We start from the raw sequence: 16,749 nt of genomic DNA, 5'->3' as shown, positions 1-16,749 counted from the left end.
ATACAGGTAAATGCTGGGAAGCACAGAGTATATAGCACTTCCTGGGCAGCAAAAGAGTGTCATTATGCAATGCAGTGAAGTTTTCTCTGATCACGCCATGCTTGGCCGGGCTCGCAGTCTAGCGCCACCGTGACCTTGGTCCGAAGAAGCAATTCCCGAGGCCGTGATGAAATCTCTAAAGTGTCACCCGAGAGAGACTTAGTTCATTTATAGTCTAATGCGCTTCCTTTATCCCCCATAATGCCCTCAAAACTGGCGATTTGCCGCCTCCTTGGGCCAAGCTCCATTCGGCGAACACGCTAACACACCGTCTGACTACGTTTGCGGACCAGTACATTTGGTCCAATCCAAAAACCCACAAGTGTGTCCTACCAGTTACGTGAACAGGTGGATCGCCTCACATTGTATCACCTCCACACCAGGAACGCTCGCAATTTACACGCGACCATGCAGAGAATTTTCAATGCGCTTTGATATCTGGGGTAAATGTCATGGTAATTTAATGTATCGCTGTCACTGGAAATATCCTGGTGTTGGCTTAGCGGTTAGGGTGCGGGTTGGGATCCTAGGATCATGGGTTCGAATCCCGGTATAGGCCTGGTGTTGGCTTAGCGGTTAGGGTGCGGGTTGGGATCCTAGGATCCTGGGTTCGAATCCCGGTCGATCGCTGAATTAACACCAGGGGGGTTGACTCAGCCTGTCATCCTTCCGAGGTTGGCAAATTGAGTACCAGTTCACTGGTAATTCCCTGTGTGTCGCAAGAGGCGACTAACAGGGTTGGCGGCAGGAAGGGCATCCGGCCATAAAACATTGCTTCAAAAAAGGGGCCCAGGGTGCCCAAAAAAGGCCAACCCCTGCTCTGCAGGGAAAAATGGCCTCTAAAGGTGGTTCGTTCGTTTCGCTGTCACTGGAAATCTTCACTCTAATTAACCAGGAAATAAAATGAACTTGGTGCATTCGTAAATGAAAAAAACCCCATCTTTCAGATAGATAGCAGGTGCAGGTTTGGTTTCTTTGCAGATGACAAACTATGCTTCTGGAGATGATACCTTCCCTGCGGAGCAAATCCAAGGCCAAAGAGACACACTTAAACCTGTTTAATTAAAGTCAGGAACGGCAGATTAACAGGAATTAAACATAGGGGCAATACCCCTGGTGCTCACCTGGTAGAACAAACAGTATACCGCCTCCGCTTCCGGTCCGGTCTGGAGAGAACGCTGGCGTTACTTGTTCGCCGCTTCTCCGACTGGGTCATTGTATATAGTCTGCTTTTCTGGTGGTCGTGGCGGCTTTTTGGCTGTTGGGTCTGCCCTCTGCTCGGTCCTGGCTCTGCTCCTGGCTTCGCCTGCCCGGCTCTTCCACTGTTTCCTCAGGCCCGCTCCCGTTGTTTGTGGCTGTTGTTTGCGGCTGTGGCTGTTTGCCGCTGCGGTCTTGGTTTGCTTGATTAGCGGCTGCGGTCGTTTGCCGCTGCGGCAAGGCCTACTCGTCCTCCTCAACCTTGGCCTCTTACCCGTCCCTTCGCTCCTGCCTGGCATGGCTCTAAGGTACTCCGCCGCAAGGCTTCTTCTGCTCAATACTCACTCCACCCCATCATGCATCTCTGCAATCAAATCCCATGGACTCCTGCGACGACCCACATTCATAGAGGCTCCGGTCGTAAGTTTGTTTATTTACAAACAGGTCACGTCATTCCCGTACACTGGTCGGCTCAGCGCACTCCCACTCATCGTCCCAGCGCACCTGGTCACAGCAACGCACACGATCGCACCTCCTGTCTGCAAACCCTGGCTAAATCACCTGAGTTCATCCCCACCATACAAAGCAACATCAAGCTCACCCTGTTCAATACCCGGTCCCTCAACAACAAAAGCCTCATCCTGAACGACTACATTCTGGAAAATAAACTGGACTTTCTCTGTCTCACTGAAACCTGGCAACAACCTCTGGACTACTTCTCACTCAACCTCACTACACCCAATGGATATTCTTACATCAATAAACCATGCTCGGAGGGCCGAGGTGGTGGAATTGCAGTAATTCACCGACAGGACATCAAGACCAGCCTCATCTCCATCTCATCTGCTCCATCATTTGAACACCTGGCTTTTAAACTCTCTGGTCACACACAGTCAGTCATGGCTGTCGTCTACCGCCCTCCCAAACCACACCCATCATTCCCGTCTGACTTCTCCTACTTTCTGACCCAGCTCTGTTCCCTCTCCCCCTCAATCCTCCTCGGTGATTTCAATATCCACATTGACTCCACCGACTCCACAATAACCACTGACTTCACCGATTTACTCACCTGCTTTAACCTCACTCAACATGTCAACTTTCCTACCCATAACCGTGGGCACATTCTGGACCTTGTCTGCTCTACTGGATTAATTTTGCACCATCTCTCTGGCTCCGACCTCACCCTCTCTGACCACTTAGCCATCACTATGACCATCAACATCCCCACCCCAGCACCAAGGCATTATCGCACTATCAACTTCCGTAAGCTAAACGCTCTTTCACCTACCTCATTCTCATCCACCCTCTCTGAAAAAATGTCCACTTCTCCCTTCGTTGACCTGCACACCCCTTGTGACCTCACCGACTACTACAACCACACTCTCTCCTCCTGCCTTGACCAGCTTGCGCCTATAAAAACCAAAACAGTTTCTTTCACCCATTCTGCTCCCTGGTTTACCCCTGAACTCCGCCTGATGAAAACTCGTGCTCGCCAACTTGAAAGACTCCGCAATAAAACAGGTCTCACAATTCACTCCCAAGCCTACAAGGACCACCTACAACACTACAAAGATGCCCTCTCCCGCACCCGCTCCGCCTACTACTCTCAAATTATCCACTCTGGCTCTGGAAACCCAAAAGCACTCTTCTCAACAATAAACAAACTCCTCAGCCCCCTGGACACCACCACCCAGTCATTCACAGTAGACAACTGCATCTCCTTCCTTTCATTCTTCCAAAGCAAAATTGACAACATCTACAGCAGCTTAACCACCACCGCACCTGCTCCCCCTCAAACCACCTGCCCCCCCTTATCCTGCCAACCCCTGTCTCAGTTCTCCCCAGTCTCCCCTACTGACCTCTCTGAACTCCTCATAGGAATGAAAACTGCCACCTGCACTCTGGACCCCATCCCCTCCAGCTTTGTCAAGGTCTCCCTTCCTGCTCTCTCTCCACTTATCACTGCAACAATAAACTCCTCCCCGTCTACAGGCATCGTCCCACCATCCCTCAAAATTGCTGCTGTTACCCCCCATTCTGAAAAAACCTGGACTCAACCCTGACACCCTAAACAACTTCAGACCCATCTCCAACCTACCCTTTCTGTCAAAAGTTTTGGAACGCGCTGTAGCCACTCAACTTAAACATCACCTCTCTGCCAATAACCTGTATGAAACATTCCAATCCGGATTCCGCTCCAACCACAGTACTGAAACTGCTCTCCTCAAAATCACCAACGACCTTCTCCTCTCCTCTGACGCTGGCAACCTCAACATTCTCATCCTCCTCGACCTCAGCGCCGCCTTTGACACCATCAATCACACCATCCTCCTCACCCGACTTGAAACCACCTTTAACATTACCGGCACTGCCCTCTCTTGGATCAAATCATACCTCTCCGACAGACGCCAGTTCATCTCCATCAATAACTGCAAATCCCCCACTGCTCCCCTCCCCCAAGGTACAGTTATTGGCCCCCTCCTCTTCATCCTGTACCTGTCCCCCCTTGGTCACTTAATCCGCCGTCATGGTCTCCAATTCCAATGCTTCGTCGATGACATCCAGCTTTTCATCTCCACCAAGTCCATCTCCACCGCCACCCACTCTATCCTGACAAACTGCATCACTGAAATAAAATCCTGGCTTCAAATCAACTTCCTCAAACTTAACTATGATAAATCTGAAATAATCATCATTGGCCCAAAAACGCTCACCAAATCCACCCATAACTTTGCCCTCAACATCGACGGTTTCCCAGTATCCACCTCCCCTCACATCCGGAATCTTGGCATCATCTTTGACCAAACCCTCTCCTTCGACAAATACACTAAACAGATCACAAAGACAGCCTTCTTTCACCTGAAAAACATCGCCCGTCTCCATCCATCCCTCTCCTCCACGGCTGCAGAAACCCTCATCCACGCCTTCATCACCTCCCGTCTGGACTACTGCAACAGCCTGCTCTTTGGTTCACCCTCAATAATCATCAATAAACTCCAATACATTCAGAACTCCGCTACCCGTCTACTTACCCATTCCCGGACCCGTGACCACATCACTCCCGTCCTTTTCAAGCTTCACTGGCTCCCCATCCCCCAGAGAATCCAGTACAAAATACTCCTCTTGACCTACAAAGCCCTCCATAACCTGGCCCCATCCTACCTGACTGACCTCCTCTCCAGACACACTCCCACCCACAACCTCCGCTCTGCTGGTACCTACCTCCTGACCCCCCCCCCCCCCCCCATCCGGACCAAATTCAGATCCTGGGGGGACAGGGCCTTCTCCATCGCTGCTCCCACCCTCTGGAACTCACTACCCCACACCATCAGAGACTCCTCCTCACTCACCACATTAAAAACATCACTCAAGACCCACCTGTTCAACACTGCATTCAACATTTAACCCACAGCATTTAACCCCCGACTATCTCTTCTCCTTCTCCTTCCTTTTGCTTTGATTATTTACCTGTTGATTTTTGTCTTTTTGCACGTGTTTTTTTGTACTCTGTCAAAGCGCCTTTGGGCTTCTTGAAAAGCGCTATATAAAATAAATGTATTATTATTATTATTATTATTATTATTATTATTATTATACTGCACTGACTAATGGTATTTTAAACCAATTTCCACGGTTGCTAGAAGAAAGGGCAGCATGTAGAATCATACTAACATAATAATAAGACTTTAAACAAACAAACAAACAAAAATACCTATTTTGGGGGGAAACACCCCCCCCCCCCTCCCCCATCCACAAGCCCGTATACCACCTCAGACCCCAGACCCTCAGACCTTAACCTGGAACACATCTGATTTTGGGGGGCAACCAACCCCCCCCACCCCCCTGAGAGGCCCAAAAGGGCAGATTTCTTTTAATGCCGTCAACAAACTTCGGTACATCACGGGCGGTGAAAGTTGTGGTAAGGTTTCATCGAAATAGTGTGTGTAGTTTCAGAGGAAAAAGCAAATACATATTTTGTGGGTCAAACCTGGATCCACTTTGACCCCCGGTAGACCCCCTGAGACCCCAATCCTTTTTAATGCCGTGAACAAACTTTAACCACAACATAACAAATATCATTTGTGCCAAATTTGGTCGCAATCCCATCAGCGGTTTCGGAGAAGAGGTTTCATGCGTTTACGGACGGACGCGCCATCGCATAAGCTCACCTGAACTTCGTTCCAGGTGAGCTAACTAGGTCCTTCACCTGGGAGTACAGAAACGAAGTGCAGAGGTTACATTTGCATTTAATTGGATATTCAGATATTGGATATCCACAGAAAACATGGAAATTTTCCTGCGAACAACAAGCAATTAAATAAGTTATTTAAAACAACTGCTACCTGCTAGAAAAAGCGGTTAAGAGGTTTAAACCGCATATCATATCATGACCAAGTTGTACAGGAAGTGGAACACATGCTAGTCAAAGCACTATGGGTAAAATCACAATGCCATGCAATAGAGTAACATGTGACGTGGAAGTCAAGCTCCTTGTGAAGGACGACGTCATGCCACCTGATGTTCACAGGAGACTGTCGTCACAATTTGGTTTGGAATCTTCTTCACCTTGCTGAGTGTTTATATGGTGCAGCCATGAACTGTTGTGTGATCTTGAGCATTCTCACGTGCAACCAAGCACAGTCATTCGAGAAAACATCAAAACCCACCAAACAAATAATTTTGGACAATTGTTGGATCCTTGGAAATTAAAATTGCTGAAGAAATGGATGTCAATGCTGGAACGAAGCAGACATTCATTGCCACTTGAAATTCAATACAGGTGAGTGTGAGGTGCCCACCTATGGACCAAATTTTTGATCAAAACACCTGAGTCGGTGGTGTAATAGTTACTTGGAGTGTCCACGTTGAGTCTTGGAAGTCAGTGGTTCAAACCCAGGCCGAGTCATACCAAAGACTTAAAAATACATGCTGCTTCCTTGATTGATGCTCAGCCGTTAAAAAGTTAAGTACATGGACGATCCATAAAGGTTGGCATCCATGGTGAGGAGGAAATTCTTCCGTAGGAATGCCCAGGCCGAGTGCAGTGAGAAAGGTGGCACCATTGTTGGGACAAGCTGGCACACAGACTACCCCAGGAAGTGACGACACTTCCCCCAAGCTCAGTGGCTATGCTCGTCTCATCTAACAGTCTTGTGTGGTGCCACACATGTTCGTGTCTGTATGTCCGTGTGTGTGCGTGGGTGTGTGGCAGCTCCAACATGAGCCTGAGATAATGTAGAAAATAAATAAATAAATAAATAAGGAGTTCCTGGATCGCTGCAACAGGGAGAAGTCTTCACAATGAAGAATGTATAAAATAAATAAATAAATAAACTTCCTCACTCACCCTCCACTGCCCTCTCTCCACCTCACCCCCAGGAATACCTTTGGCTACGGCTTCCCCTTCACTCCCACCTTTTGTTCATATGTGTGTTGTACCCTCCACCAAACAGTGATGACTCCATCTACATCTCACTGTCTGATAATATGGACCAACTTCTATCTACCCATCCCAACTCTCTCTTCCTCATATGTGGTGATTTCAATTGTCACCATGCCAGTTGGCTGGGTGTGGGTACCTCTCTCACCAGCCATGGCTCTTCAGCAAAGGACTTCTGTGACTCACTGGGACTGACGCAATCTGTCAATTTCCCGACCCGGATCTCAGTCAACAGAGCATCTCCTCTTCTGGACTTGGTTATGACTAACTTCCCTGAAAATGTCTGCTGCTCTTCTTCTGCTCCAATCGGCTCATCTGATCATGTGCTTGTTAAAGCGGACATCTCTCTGACCATTCTCAGAGAGCCTCCTCAGCATCGACGAGTCTGGCATTTCACTCAGGCCCACTGGCACGGTCTTCAAGCAGCCATCAATCATCTGGACTGGTCTCCCATCTCTACCGCCTCTGACATCAACTCATCCTGGGAATTCTTCCAAAGTAAATTGCTCTCTCTCATGCACAGATTTATCCCATCTCGTCTTCAGTTGTCTTACCCTTCCTCCCGTCCATGGTACATGGAATCTTGTGGTGAGGCTGTTGCCCAGAAGCAACTTGCTTTCATCTCCTGGAAAGCAAATCCAACGGAAGGAAATCTCATTTCCTTTCACAAAGCCCGAAACAAGTGTGTGTCCACCCTCAGGAGAGCCAGGAAACAATATCTCTCCGTTCTCAAGACCGAACTCTCTTATCTGTCTCCCTCTTCCAAATCCTGGTTGCGTCTGGTCAAATCTATTTCTGGTGTTTGTTCCCCCTCCACCCCCTCCCTCACCTCAAACGGCTACACGGCTGACTCTGCACGTGAAAAAGCTGAATGCCTCAACTCTGTGTTTGCCTCTAAATCTTGTGTCCCAAAACCATCCCTCTCTGTACCCACCGTACCCAGTCGTACCCAGCTGCTCCTGGATTCTGTGTCCTTTCCTCCTGACAAGGTGGAAAAGTTTGTCAACCCTCAACTCTGATTCTGCAAATGGTCCTGATGGCATCAGCCCACGGGTCCTAAAATCATGTTCTTCCGCTCTTTCACTCCCTCTCTCTGTTCTCTTCACCATCTCTTTTGCTCAAGGTCATCTGCCATCTACTTGGAAATCAGCCAACATCACCGCTTTGCACAAAAAGGTGCAAAAACAGATCCTAGCAGCTACAGACCAATCAGCCTTCTCCCAATTATCAGCAAAGTCATGGAATCCATCATTGCTTCAGGTATAAAATCTTTCCTCTTCTCCAATGGCTTGATCTCTGACCATCAATTTGGTTTCAGACCTGGTCACTCTACTCTGGACATGCTGCTTCTGCTTTCTCAACAATGGATGGGGGTCCTCAACACCAAACAGGAAATTAGAGCTGTCTCCCTTGACATTTCACATGCCTTCGATACGGTCTGGCACCCCGCTCTGCTCACCAAACTCTCCTCCTTTGGTATCCATGGAAATCTCCACGCATGGCTGGCAGACGTCCTCTCTAGTCGTAGTCAACTTGTGGCCCTGCATGGTTTTCTCTCATCTCCTCTTCCTGTTCAGGCTAGAGTTCCCCAAGGCAGTGTTCTGGGCCCTGTGCTTTTTTCTGGTCTTCATCAATGATCTCTCTACACCCTGGTGTTGGGCTAGCGGCTAGGGTGCCGGCTTAGCATCCTAGGATCCTGGGTTCGAATCCCGGTCGATCGCTGAATTAACGCCAGGGGGGTTGACTCAGCCTGTCATCCTTCCGAGGTCGGCTAATTGAGTACCAGTTCACTGGTAATTCCCTGTTTGTCGTTAAAGGCGGCAAAAAGGGTTGGCGTCAGGAAGGGCACCCGGCCGTAAAACATTGCTTCAAAAAGGGGACCAAAAAACAACAACAACCATGGTTCCCGAAAAAGGCCAACCCCCGCTTTGCGGGGAAAAATGGCCTCTAAAGGTGGTTATTATATCAATGATCTCTCTGACTCTCTTGAAAATCCTCTCTATCTCTTTGCTGACGACTCTACTCTCTGTCGCTCCATTCCTCATCCCTCAGATCAGCAGTCTGCAGCCTCCTCACTCTCTGCAGACCTGAACAAAATCACAGACTGGGCAAACAAGTGGAACATGTCTTTCAATCCTGACAAATCTCACACTCTTACGATGTCTCTCCGAAAAGACCGACTGGACAACCCTCCCATCCACTTTCTGAATAATCCCCTCCAAGAAGTTCTGTCACTCAAGCTTTTGGGTCTCACTATCTGCCATGATCTTTCCTGGGAAAACCACATTTCAAATCTGGCCTCTAAAGCCAGTCGCCGACTGGGCATCCTCCGTCGTGCGAAGTCCTTCCTTGGCACACCTGAGCTCCTCACCACATACAAGGCTTTCATCCGCAGCTCTATGGAATACTGCTCTCCCCTCTGGTCTGGTGCTCCTGCCTCACACCTAGCTCGTCTTCCCGCTGTTGAAACCAAAGTGTTCAGAATCATTGGAATCTTCCGCGATGAAGCTAACTCCAAGGGCCTTTCACTCACTCACCGCAGGCAGGTTGGTGGTCTTTCCGTCTTCTACCGACTCCTCTCTGGCCTTGCCCCCCCAGCTCTCTCTGGGCTCTGTCCCCCAAATATTCCTACAGGTCGCACAAGATCTGCCTGCATCCCTCTTATGGTTAAACTGCCAAAATCAAGACTTTCTGCTCACCTTCACTCCTTCATTCCTCTTTTATCCCGCCTCTGGAACAAACTCCCTCACTCTCTTCAATCCCACTCCACCCTCCAGGTCTTCAAAACAGCTGTTCACCACCATCTCTTATCTTCCCCCATCTAAAACCTTGATCTTTTCTACCCCCGCTAATTTCACCCCAAATCCTACACTTTTTTGAAATACCAACGACTGTCCTGGAAGTCCTTGGTCTCCTTGTGTTTTGCACCTCTCCCCCCTTCCCACGCCTCCTCCCCCCCAAGCCCTCTCCCTCCCACACTTCTCCCTGCTCTCAAATGTTGTGTTTGTGTGCTTCCCCTTCTCTCCCCATCTCGTCTTCCGCTCCCTCTTTTTATATATTTTGTTTGTCTGGTTGATTTGTTTGTGAAATAAATGTTAGCTCTTTCACGAGCCTCGATTCAGTATACAAAAAACAAAAAAGGCCTTCACAATGAAGATTGTATAAAATAAATAAATAAATAAACGGAATGCTTGGATCACTGCAAGAGGGAGAAGCCTTCACAATGAAGATTGTATAAAATAAATAAATAAATAAACGGAATGCTTGGATCACTTACAAGAGGGAGAAGCCTTCACAATGAAGATTGTATAAAATAAATAAATAAATAAACGGAATGCTTGGATCACTGCAAGAGGGAGAAGCCTTCACAATGAAGATTGTATAAAATAAATAAATAAATAAACGGAATGCTTGGATCACTGCAAGAGGGAGAAGACTTCACAATGAAGATTGTATAAAATAAATAAATAAATAAACGGAATGCTTGGATCACTGCAAGAGGGAGAAGACTTCACAATGAAGATTGTATAAAATAAATAAATAAATAAACAGAATGCTTGGATCACTGCAAGAGGGAGAAGACTTCACAATGAAGATTGTATAAAATAAATAAATAAATAAACGGAATGCTTGGATGACTGCAAGAGGGAGAAGACTTCACAATGAAGATTGTATAAAATAAATAAATAAATTAACGGAGTGCTTGGATCGCTGCAAGAGGGAGAATACTTCACAATGAAGATTGTATGAAATAAATAAATAAATAAACGGAGTGCTTGGATCGCTGCAAGAGGGAGAAGACTTCACAATGAAGATTGTATAAAATAAATAAATAAATTAACGGAATGCCTGGATCACTGCAAGAGGGAGAGGACTTCACAATGAAGATTGTATAAAATAAATAAATAAATAAATGGAATGCTTCGATCGCTGCAAGAGGGAGAAGACTTCACAATGAAGATTGTATAAAATAAATAAATAAATAAACGGAATGCTTGGATCGCTGCAAGAGGGAGAAGACTTCACAATGAAGATTGTATAAAATAAATAAATAAATAAACAGAATGCTTGGATCACTGCAAGAGGGAGAAGACTTCACAATGAAGATTGTATAAAATAAATAAATAAATAAACGGAATGCTTGGATGACTGCAAGAGGGAGAAGACTTCACAATGAAGATTGTATAAAATAAATAAATAAATTAACGGAGTGCTTGGATCGCTGCAAGAGGGAGAATACTTCACAATGAAGATTGTATGAAATAAATAAATAAATAAACGGAGTGCTTGGATCGCTGCAAGAGGGAGAAGACTTCACAATGAAGATTGTATAAAATAAATAAATAAATAAATGGAATGCTTCGATCGCTGCAAGAGGGAGAAGACTTCACAATGAAGATTGTGACGTGTGATGTAACGTGGGTCCTCAATTTCACACCAGAGGAAAAGTGAGACAGCAAGCGAAGGAGATATTCTTGGACCCCACCACCAAAATAAACATCAGTATTCAGCGATCACCAGGCAACCTTACAGCGAGTTGGGCCTCAACAATTAAATTCAGGTGGAAGTTGGTGAGCATGGGAAAACCATCAATGCACAGCCAACCAGGTATGCTGCCTCCAGGTGTGACTTCGCGGCATGATACCGCTTGCCCATCAAATGCGACTACCACCATCCTCGCAGAAATTCATAGGTTGGGAAGTTCCAAATCATCCCCCATGTAGTCCGGATTTGCCGCCTCAGGATGTTCAGCTCTTTCGACCACTCGGCGAACATCTGAATGGCATCACATTTACGAATAACAAAAACGTCAAAGCACCTGTCCTGAAACGGCTGCGTACCTGTCAATAATTTATACTCGGATGACATCAAGACCTTACCACATCGATGGGACCGCAACACGGGAATGTTCGCATCCTCAGCACTACCGTGTTACCCCGTCCAATGATTTGTGCATCCGGTTCTAGTACCAGAGTTCTCTTGGCGAATGGATGAAGGCCTCACTGTGAGCTATTGGCAAAAAAAACGTCCCTCGCTCAATGTTTCGGCTAACTATTTCATCCAAAACCGTTTCAAAATAGATACAGGCCAAAGAACGTGACAAATTTTTTATTTATTTATTAAAATGCTCAAAATTCATCTGAGTGAGGTTACAAAGCAGCATCCTGATGTGCGTGGCCACGGATGGCCACACCCAGACATACTTGGCCTACTCTGCTGTGAGGATCCGGTGAGAGCAACGTCAAAATATTCCGCAATAAGTGGTTGTGCAGAGTGAACAGTGCAAAGCTGCAAACAGGGGTAACGTTTTGTGACATCAAGCATTTCCTGAAACACACCTGCAGAAACTCTCCCAAGCAGAGCATGTTCTGTGACAGCAGCTGTGCGTGGGGGTCAAATGAGGTAAGCGTGGGGAAACGAGGCAAACTAAGAGAGGGGAGACGGTGGAATGGGCTGGGGAGGGGCTTCGCATGGAGGATAGGAGATGAGGCCTTTACTGAATTAGCTCGGATAGCCAGAGCAGCGGATTACAAGGACATAAAAGGGAATTTGGCCCATCATGCCTGCGCTCAACCAAGAGCACATTCATTCAATATACAGACGAGTTTGTCGAAAGCAATTGTTTCATGGTGTCAACATAGCATGAGCGATAATTGGCCCGGGGTGGAAGCGCAGAAGGCCTCTCTCCTTCCACCTGTAAAAGCGGTAACGATGGGAAACGTCGTCTGTACCTGGCACGAAAGCTCTTTGTTGGCACACGATCACAGGCTCATTAAATGCACACAAACCGACAAACGTTCTGAAAGAAAAGGTGAACTCACCATGGATTCTACATCAGGGAGTTATCATTGATTTTGATGAAAGGATGATGCATAAAATTGCCATAAGGAAAAATTCAATTCCGCCAAGCTCGGGTCATGCGGAGAGGCCTCACCTTCAAGCAGCAAAACCTCTCGACGGATCAAATCGACATTTGTGGCAATTGTAACCGACAATCGGGACCGGGATCAGAATGTCCTCGGCGGATCGGGATCATTGACGATAGACGGATGCTCTGCGAACGAGACATCTGATGGCACAAAGGAAAATAACCGAGGTACGTTTCCTTTTGAACAGAAAATAATGCAATTAAAACAAAATGAAAAATACCTCCAACATGCTTCAAAAGGTAATTTGGTCCAACAACCCCCTAACACCCCCCCCCCCCCCCGCCTCCCATACCCAATATGGATATAAAAGGTAATTTGGCTCAACCCGCCCCCCCCCCCCAACTCGTATACCCAATTTGGATATAAAAGGGAATTTGGCTCAACCCACCCCCCCTCCCCCCCAACTCGTATACCCAATTTGGATATAAAAGGTAATTTGGCCCAACCCACCCCCTCCCATATACCCAAGATGGTTAAAAAGGTAACTTGGCCCAACACCCCCCCCCCCCCCCCCCGCCCCCAGCCTCGTATACCAAAGATGGTTATAAAAGGTAATTTTGCCCAACAACCCCTTCCCCTCCCCGCCTCGTATACCCAATATGGATATAAAAGGTAATTTGCCTCAACCCCCGCCCTCCCCACCCCAACTCGTCTACCCAATTTGGATATAAAAGGTAATTTGGCCCAACAACCCCTTCCCCTCCCCGCCTCGTATACCCAATATGGATATAAAAGGTAATTTGTCCAACCCCTCCCCCGCTCGTATACCCAATTTGGATATAAAAGGTAATTTGGCCCAAAACCCCCCCTTCCCCCTCCCATATACCCAAGATGGTTAAAAAGGCAATTTGGCCCAACACCCATCACCTTCCCCCCGGACGTCATGCTCCCGTAAAACCAAGATTGTTAAAAAAGGCAATTTGTTCCAAGCACCCCCCCCCCCCCCCCCCAACCCATCACGCTCCCAGATACCCGAGATGGCTAAATAGGAAAAGGAGAAGACCTCGTGCTTCGGCCTCATCATCGGAGACGAGATTCGCAAACGGAGGATGAATACGTACAACATATAGGATTTGAATCTGGGGTCCCTGCATCACGACCCATTGGTTCAGGTGGGAACACTGAACAGATCAACCCATAAATAGTTGTAGCTTTGGACAAGAACTTGGAAACATCACACAAAAACCATCTGAGCAGATTTGCCATGAAGTTTGAAAATAGATTTGACAAGATACCTAGGTAAAGGTACATTGTGAGAAAGAGCAGCCAATACGCGACCATCAAAGCCATGGGACATTGTCAATCCCACCGGAGAAATTCCACAAATGGGAACGTGATGCACAAAAATGGGAAAACAAGTCCCGAGCACAAATGAAAGTCCAAGACAGCATCTCAATCAGTTGAAAATGGAAAAACGAGTGGTTTGCAGTGGGAATGGGGTTGGGATACAGAAGGATGTGGTTGGGATGAGTTGCAGTGGGAATGGGGTTGGAATACAGAAGGATGTGGTTGGGATGAGTTGCAGTGGGAATGGGGTTGGGATACAGAAGGATGTGGTTGGGATGAGTTGCAGTGGGAATGGGGTTGGAATACAGAAGGATGTGGTTGGGATGAGTTGCAGTGGGAATGGGGTTGGAATACAGAAGGATGTGGTTGGGATGAGTTGCAGTGGGAATGGGGTTGGAATACAGAAGGATGTGGTTGGGATGAGTTGCAGTGGGAATGGGGTTGGGATACAGAAGGATGTGGTTGGGATGAGTTGCAGTGGGAATGGGGTTGGAATACAGAAGGATGTGGTTGGGATGAGTTGCAGTGGGAATGGGGTTGGAATACAGAAGGATGTGGTTGGGATGAGTTGCAGTGGGAATGGGGTTGGGATACAGAAGGATGTGGTTGGGATGAGTTGCAGTGGGAATGGGGTTGGGATACAGAAGGATGTGGTTGGGATGAGTTGCAGTGGGAATGGGGTTGGAATACAGAAGGATGTGGTTGGGATGAGTTGCAGTGGGAATGGGGTTGGAATACAGAAGGATGTGGTTGGGATGAGTTGCAGTGGGAATGGGGTTGGAATACAGAAGGATGTGGTTGGGATGAGTTGCAGTGGGAATGGGGTTGGAATACAGAAGGATGTGGTTGGGATGAGTTGCAGTGGGAATGGGGTTGGAATACAGAAGGATGTGGTTGGGATGAGTCTCACAAACAGCTTTGACGAACAAGCACAATGGCAGAGGGAGGTCGTCAGCAAATGTTTCAACAAGCCGAGAATCCCGAAATGCATTCCGGGAAAGGAAAAACGGCCCAAGCTTCGTACGACATTCCTAAGGGATCATATAATTTATCGGAGATTTACAATATTGTGATCCAAAGACCGGAATTTTGGTGGAAAACGTACGAAGCGATCACTGGCGGCCGAAGGAGAATCAACAACGTGACTCGACAGGCCGCCGTCACGGTCTCCAGCGCATCCCAAAGAACCACATATGTCATGCACCTTTAATACAACGTCAACTTGGATTACACCGACACGGGATTAACCCTCGCTAAGCGCACCCTTCCATGCCAGGTTATTATGTTTTCCTCCCTCCCCTCCACCCCATCGCTGCTTTTCCCCTTACTGTTCCTCGGCCGTTTTCTTGTCGACTTTGTTCGCTCCCTGTGTCCTCCGCCCGTCCACTTCATTCCATTCTTCCTCCAAGTGTCCCTCACCCATTCTTCCTCCAAGTGTCCCTCACCCATTCTTCCTCCAAGTGTCCCTCACCCTGCTGCTGGAGTATTTGCACACTTTGCATTGCATAGTTTCTGTTCTGTTATGTGTTCCAGCTCTTCCCTAAGCCTCGACATTGTAGAGATAAAAACATGGATTTTTGGGGTTATTGGGTCAGGTAGCAATGGCCTTGAATTAATTTTCTTGAACAAAATGACATTTTAGCAATCCGTTTCCATGAAATTGGAATCTCCCACAAAGAAGTGGGAACACGGAGCCTGCTGCTCTTTTATCATAGCGAGACAGGTTGGAGGCCTATCCATTCTATACTGCATCTTCTCCTACCTTCCTTCCTCTGCTCTTTCACCCCTGCATCCCTCACCAATCCCTCCAGGTAGACACATTCATCCAGCAACCCGCTCATGAAACTCCCACACTCCTTTGTTCCTCTCACATATTCTCTCATGAGAAGAACCACCTGCCTCGGTCAAACCCCGTTCTTCCCACCAGGCCTACAAGTTGGCAGTGAACCACAACAGGTCATCTTCCATCACCGAGTACCCATTGTCTTTTCTTCCTTCATTAGTCCTCGTCCCTCAAACCACTCCTACTCACAGGTTTACGTCTTTCCCTCTTTCATGCTTGTTGCATCCATGGTGTCCTCGTGACCCAGTATCAGTACATTGCCTTTAACCCTTTGTCACACCACTCTCTCACAAGCCGAACTTTTGTCAAACAAACAAAATAGCCGGGTCCGAACCGTTCGTCTGATTGACACGAAATTTAACCATAGAAGCGCCTCCACCTGTAGATTTTTTTTTATTCACAATTATGACGTCTTAGGACACGTGGTACGGACACCATCTTGGAAAAAAAAGTTACACCTCTATATCTCCCACACCGCTCAATGGAAAAAATTTCAACATGGCTCATTGTCAAGTACTCACCATGGGGAATAAGATATGTTGATGGTGATGTCTTCGGTGCCTTAATTATGACGTCATAATTCGACAAGTACAACGCTTGATCTGATCAGTATGAATGAAACAAAAATTCCTCTGCAACTGTTAGACCGATGGACATGAAATTTTCAGAATACGTGCGGCTCCTGCTGTAGAATTGTAAAATGATAATTATAACGTCATAGGTCGCGTGGTACAGACGCCATCTTGGGAAAAATTGAAAAACGTTGCACCTCTATATCTCCAGAACGGCTCCATGGAAAAAATTGAAACATGGCTCATTGTCAAGTACTCCCCTTGGGGAATAAGATATGTAAATGATGATGTCATCGGTGCCTCGTTATGATGTCATAATTCGAAAAGTACAACACTTATCCAATCAGTGAATTTTTTTCTCAGCAACAGTTGATCTGATGGCCACGAAATTTTCACCATAGGAGCGCCTCCTCCTGCAGAATATTTTAATGATAATCATGA

The 16,749-nt window shown here is 47.1% G+C and overlaps 1 protein-coding gene across 2 annotated transcripts in view; it reads right to left on the bottom strand.

Annotated features, from left to right (window-relative positions):
* Window positions 1-16,749, bottom strand: part of LOC137435627 (uncharacterized) — a 147,550-nt gene that overhangs the window by 48,638 nt on the left and 82,163 nt on the right. The window contains exon 5 of one of the 2 annotated variants that reach the window (XM_068129560.2): window positions 12,598-12,746. The exons of the other annotated variant lie outside the window; for it this stretch is intronic. Within the exon in view, the coding sequence (XP_067985661.2) occupies window positions 12,639-12,746 (108 nt within the window). The 3' untranslated portion in view covers window positions 12,598-12,638. Of the gene's footprint in view, window positions 1-12,597; window positions 12,747-16,749 lie in introns of those variants that run through there. 2 annotated transcript variants of the gene reach the window in all.

This window comes from Myxine glutinosa, chromosome 9 (assembly GCF_964187855.1).
Source record: "Myxine glutinosa chromosome 9, kmMyxGlut1.1, whole genome shotgun sequence".
In the NCBI taxonomy this organism is placed as follows: domain Eukaryota; kingdom Metazoa; phylum Chordata; class Myxini; order Myxiniformes; family Myxinidae; genus Myxine; species Myxine glutinosa.
This window is presented reverse-complemented; position numbering and strand designations above follow the sequence as displayed.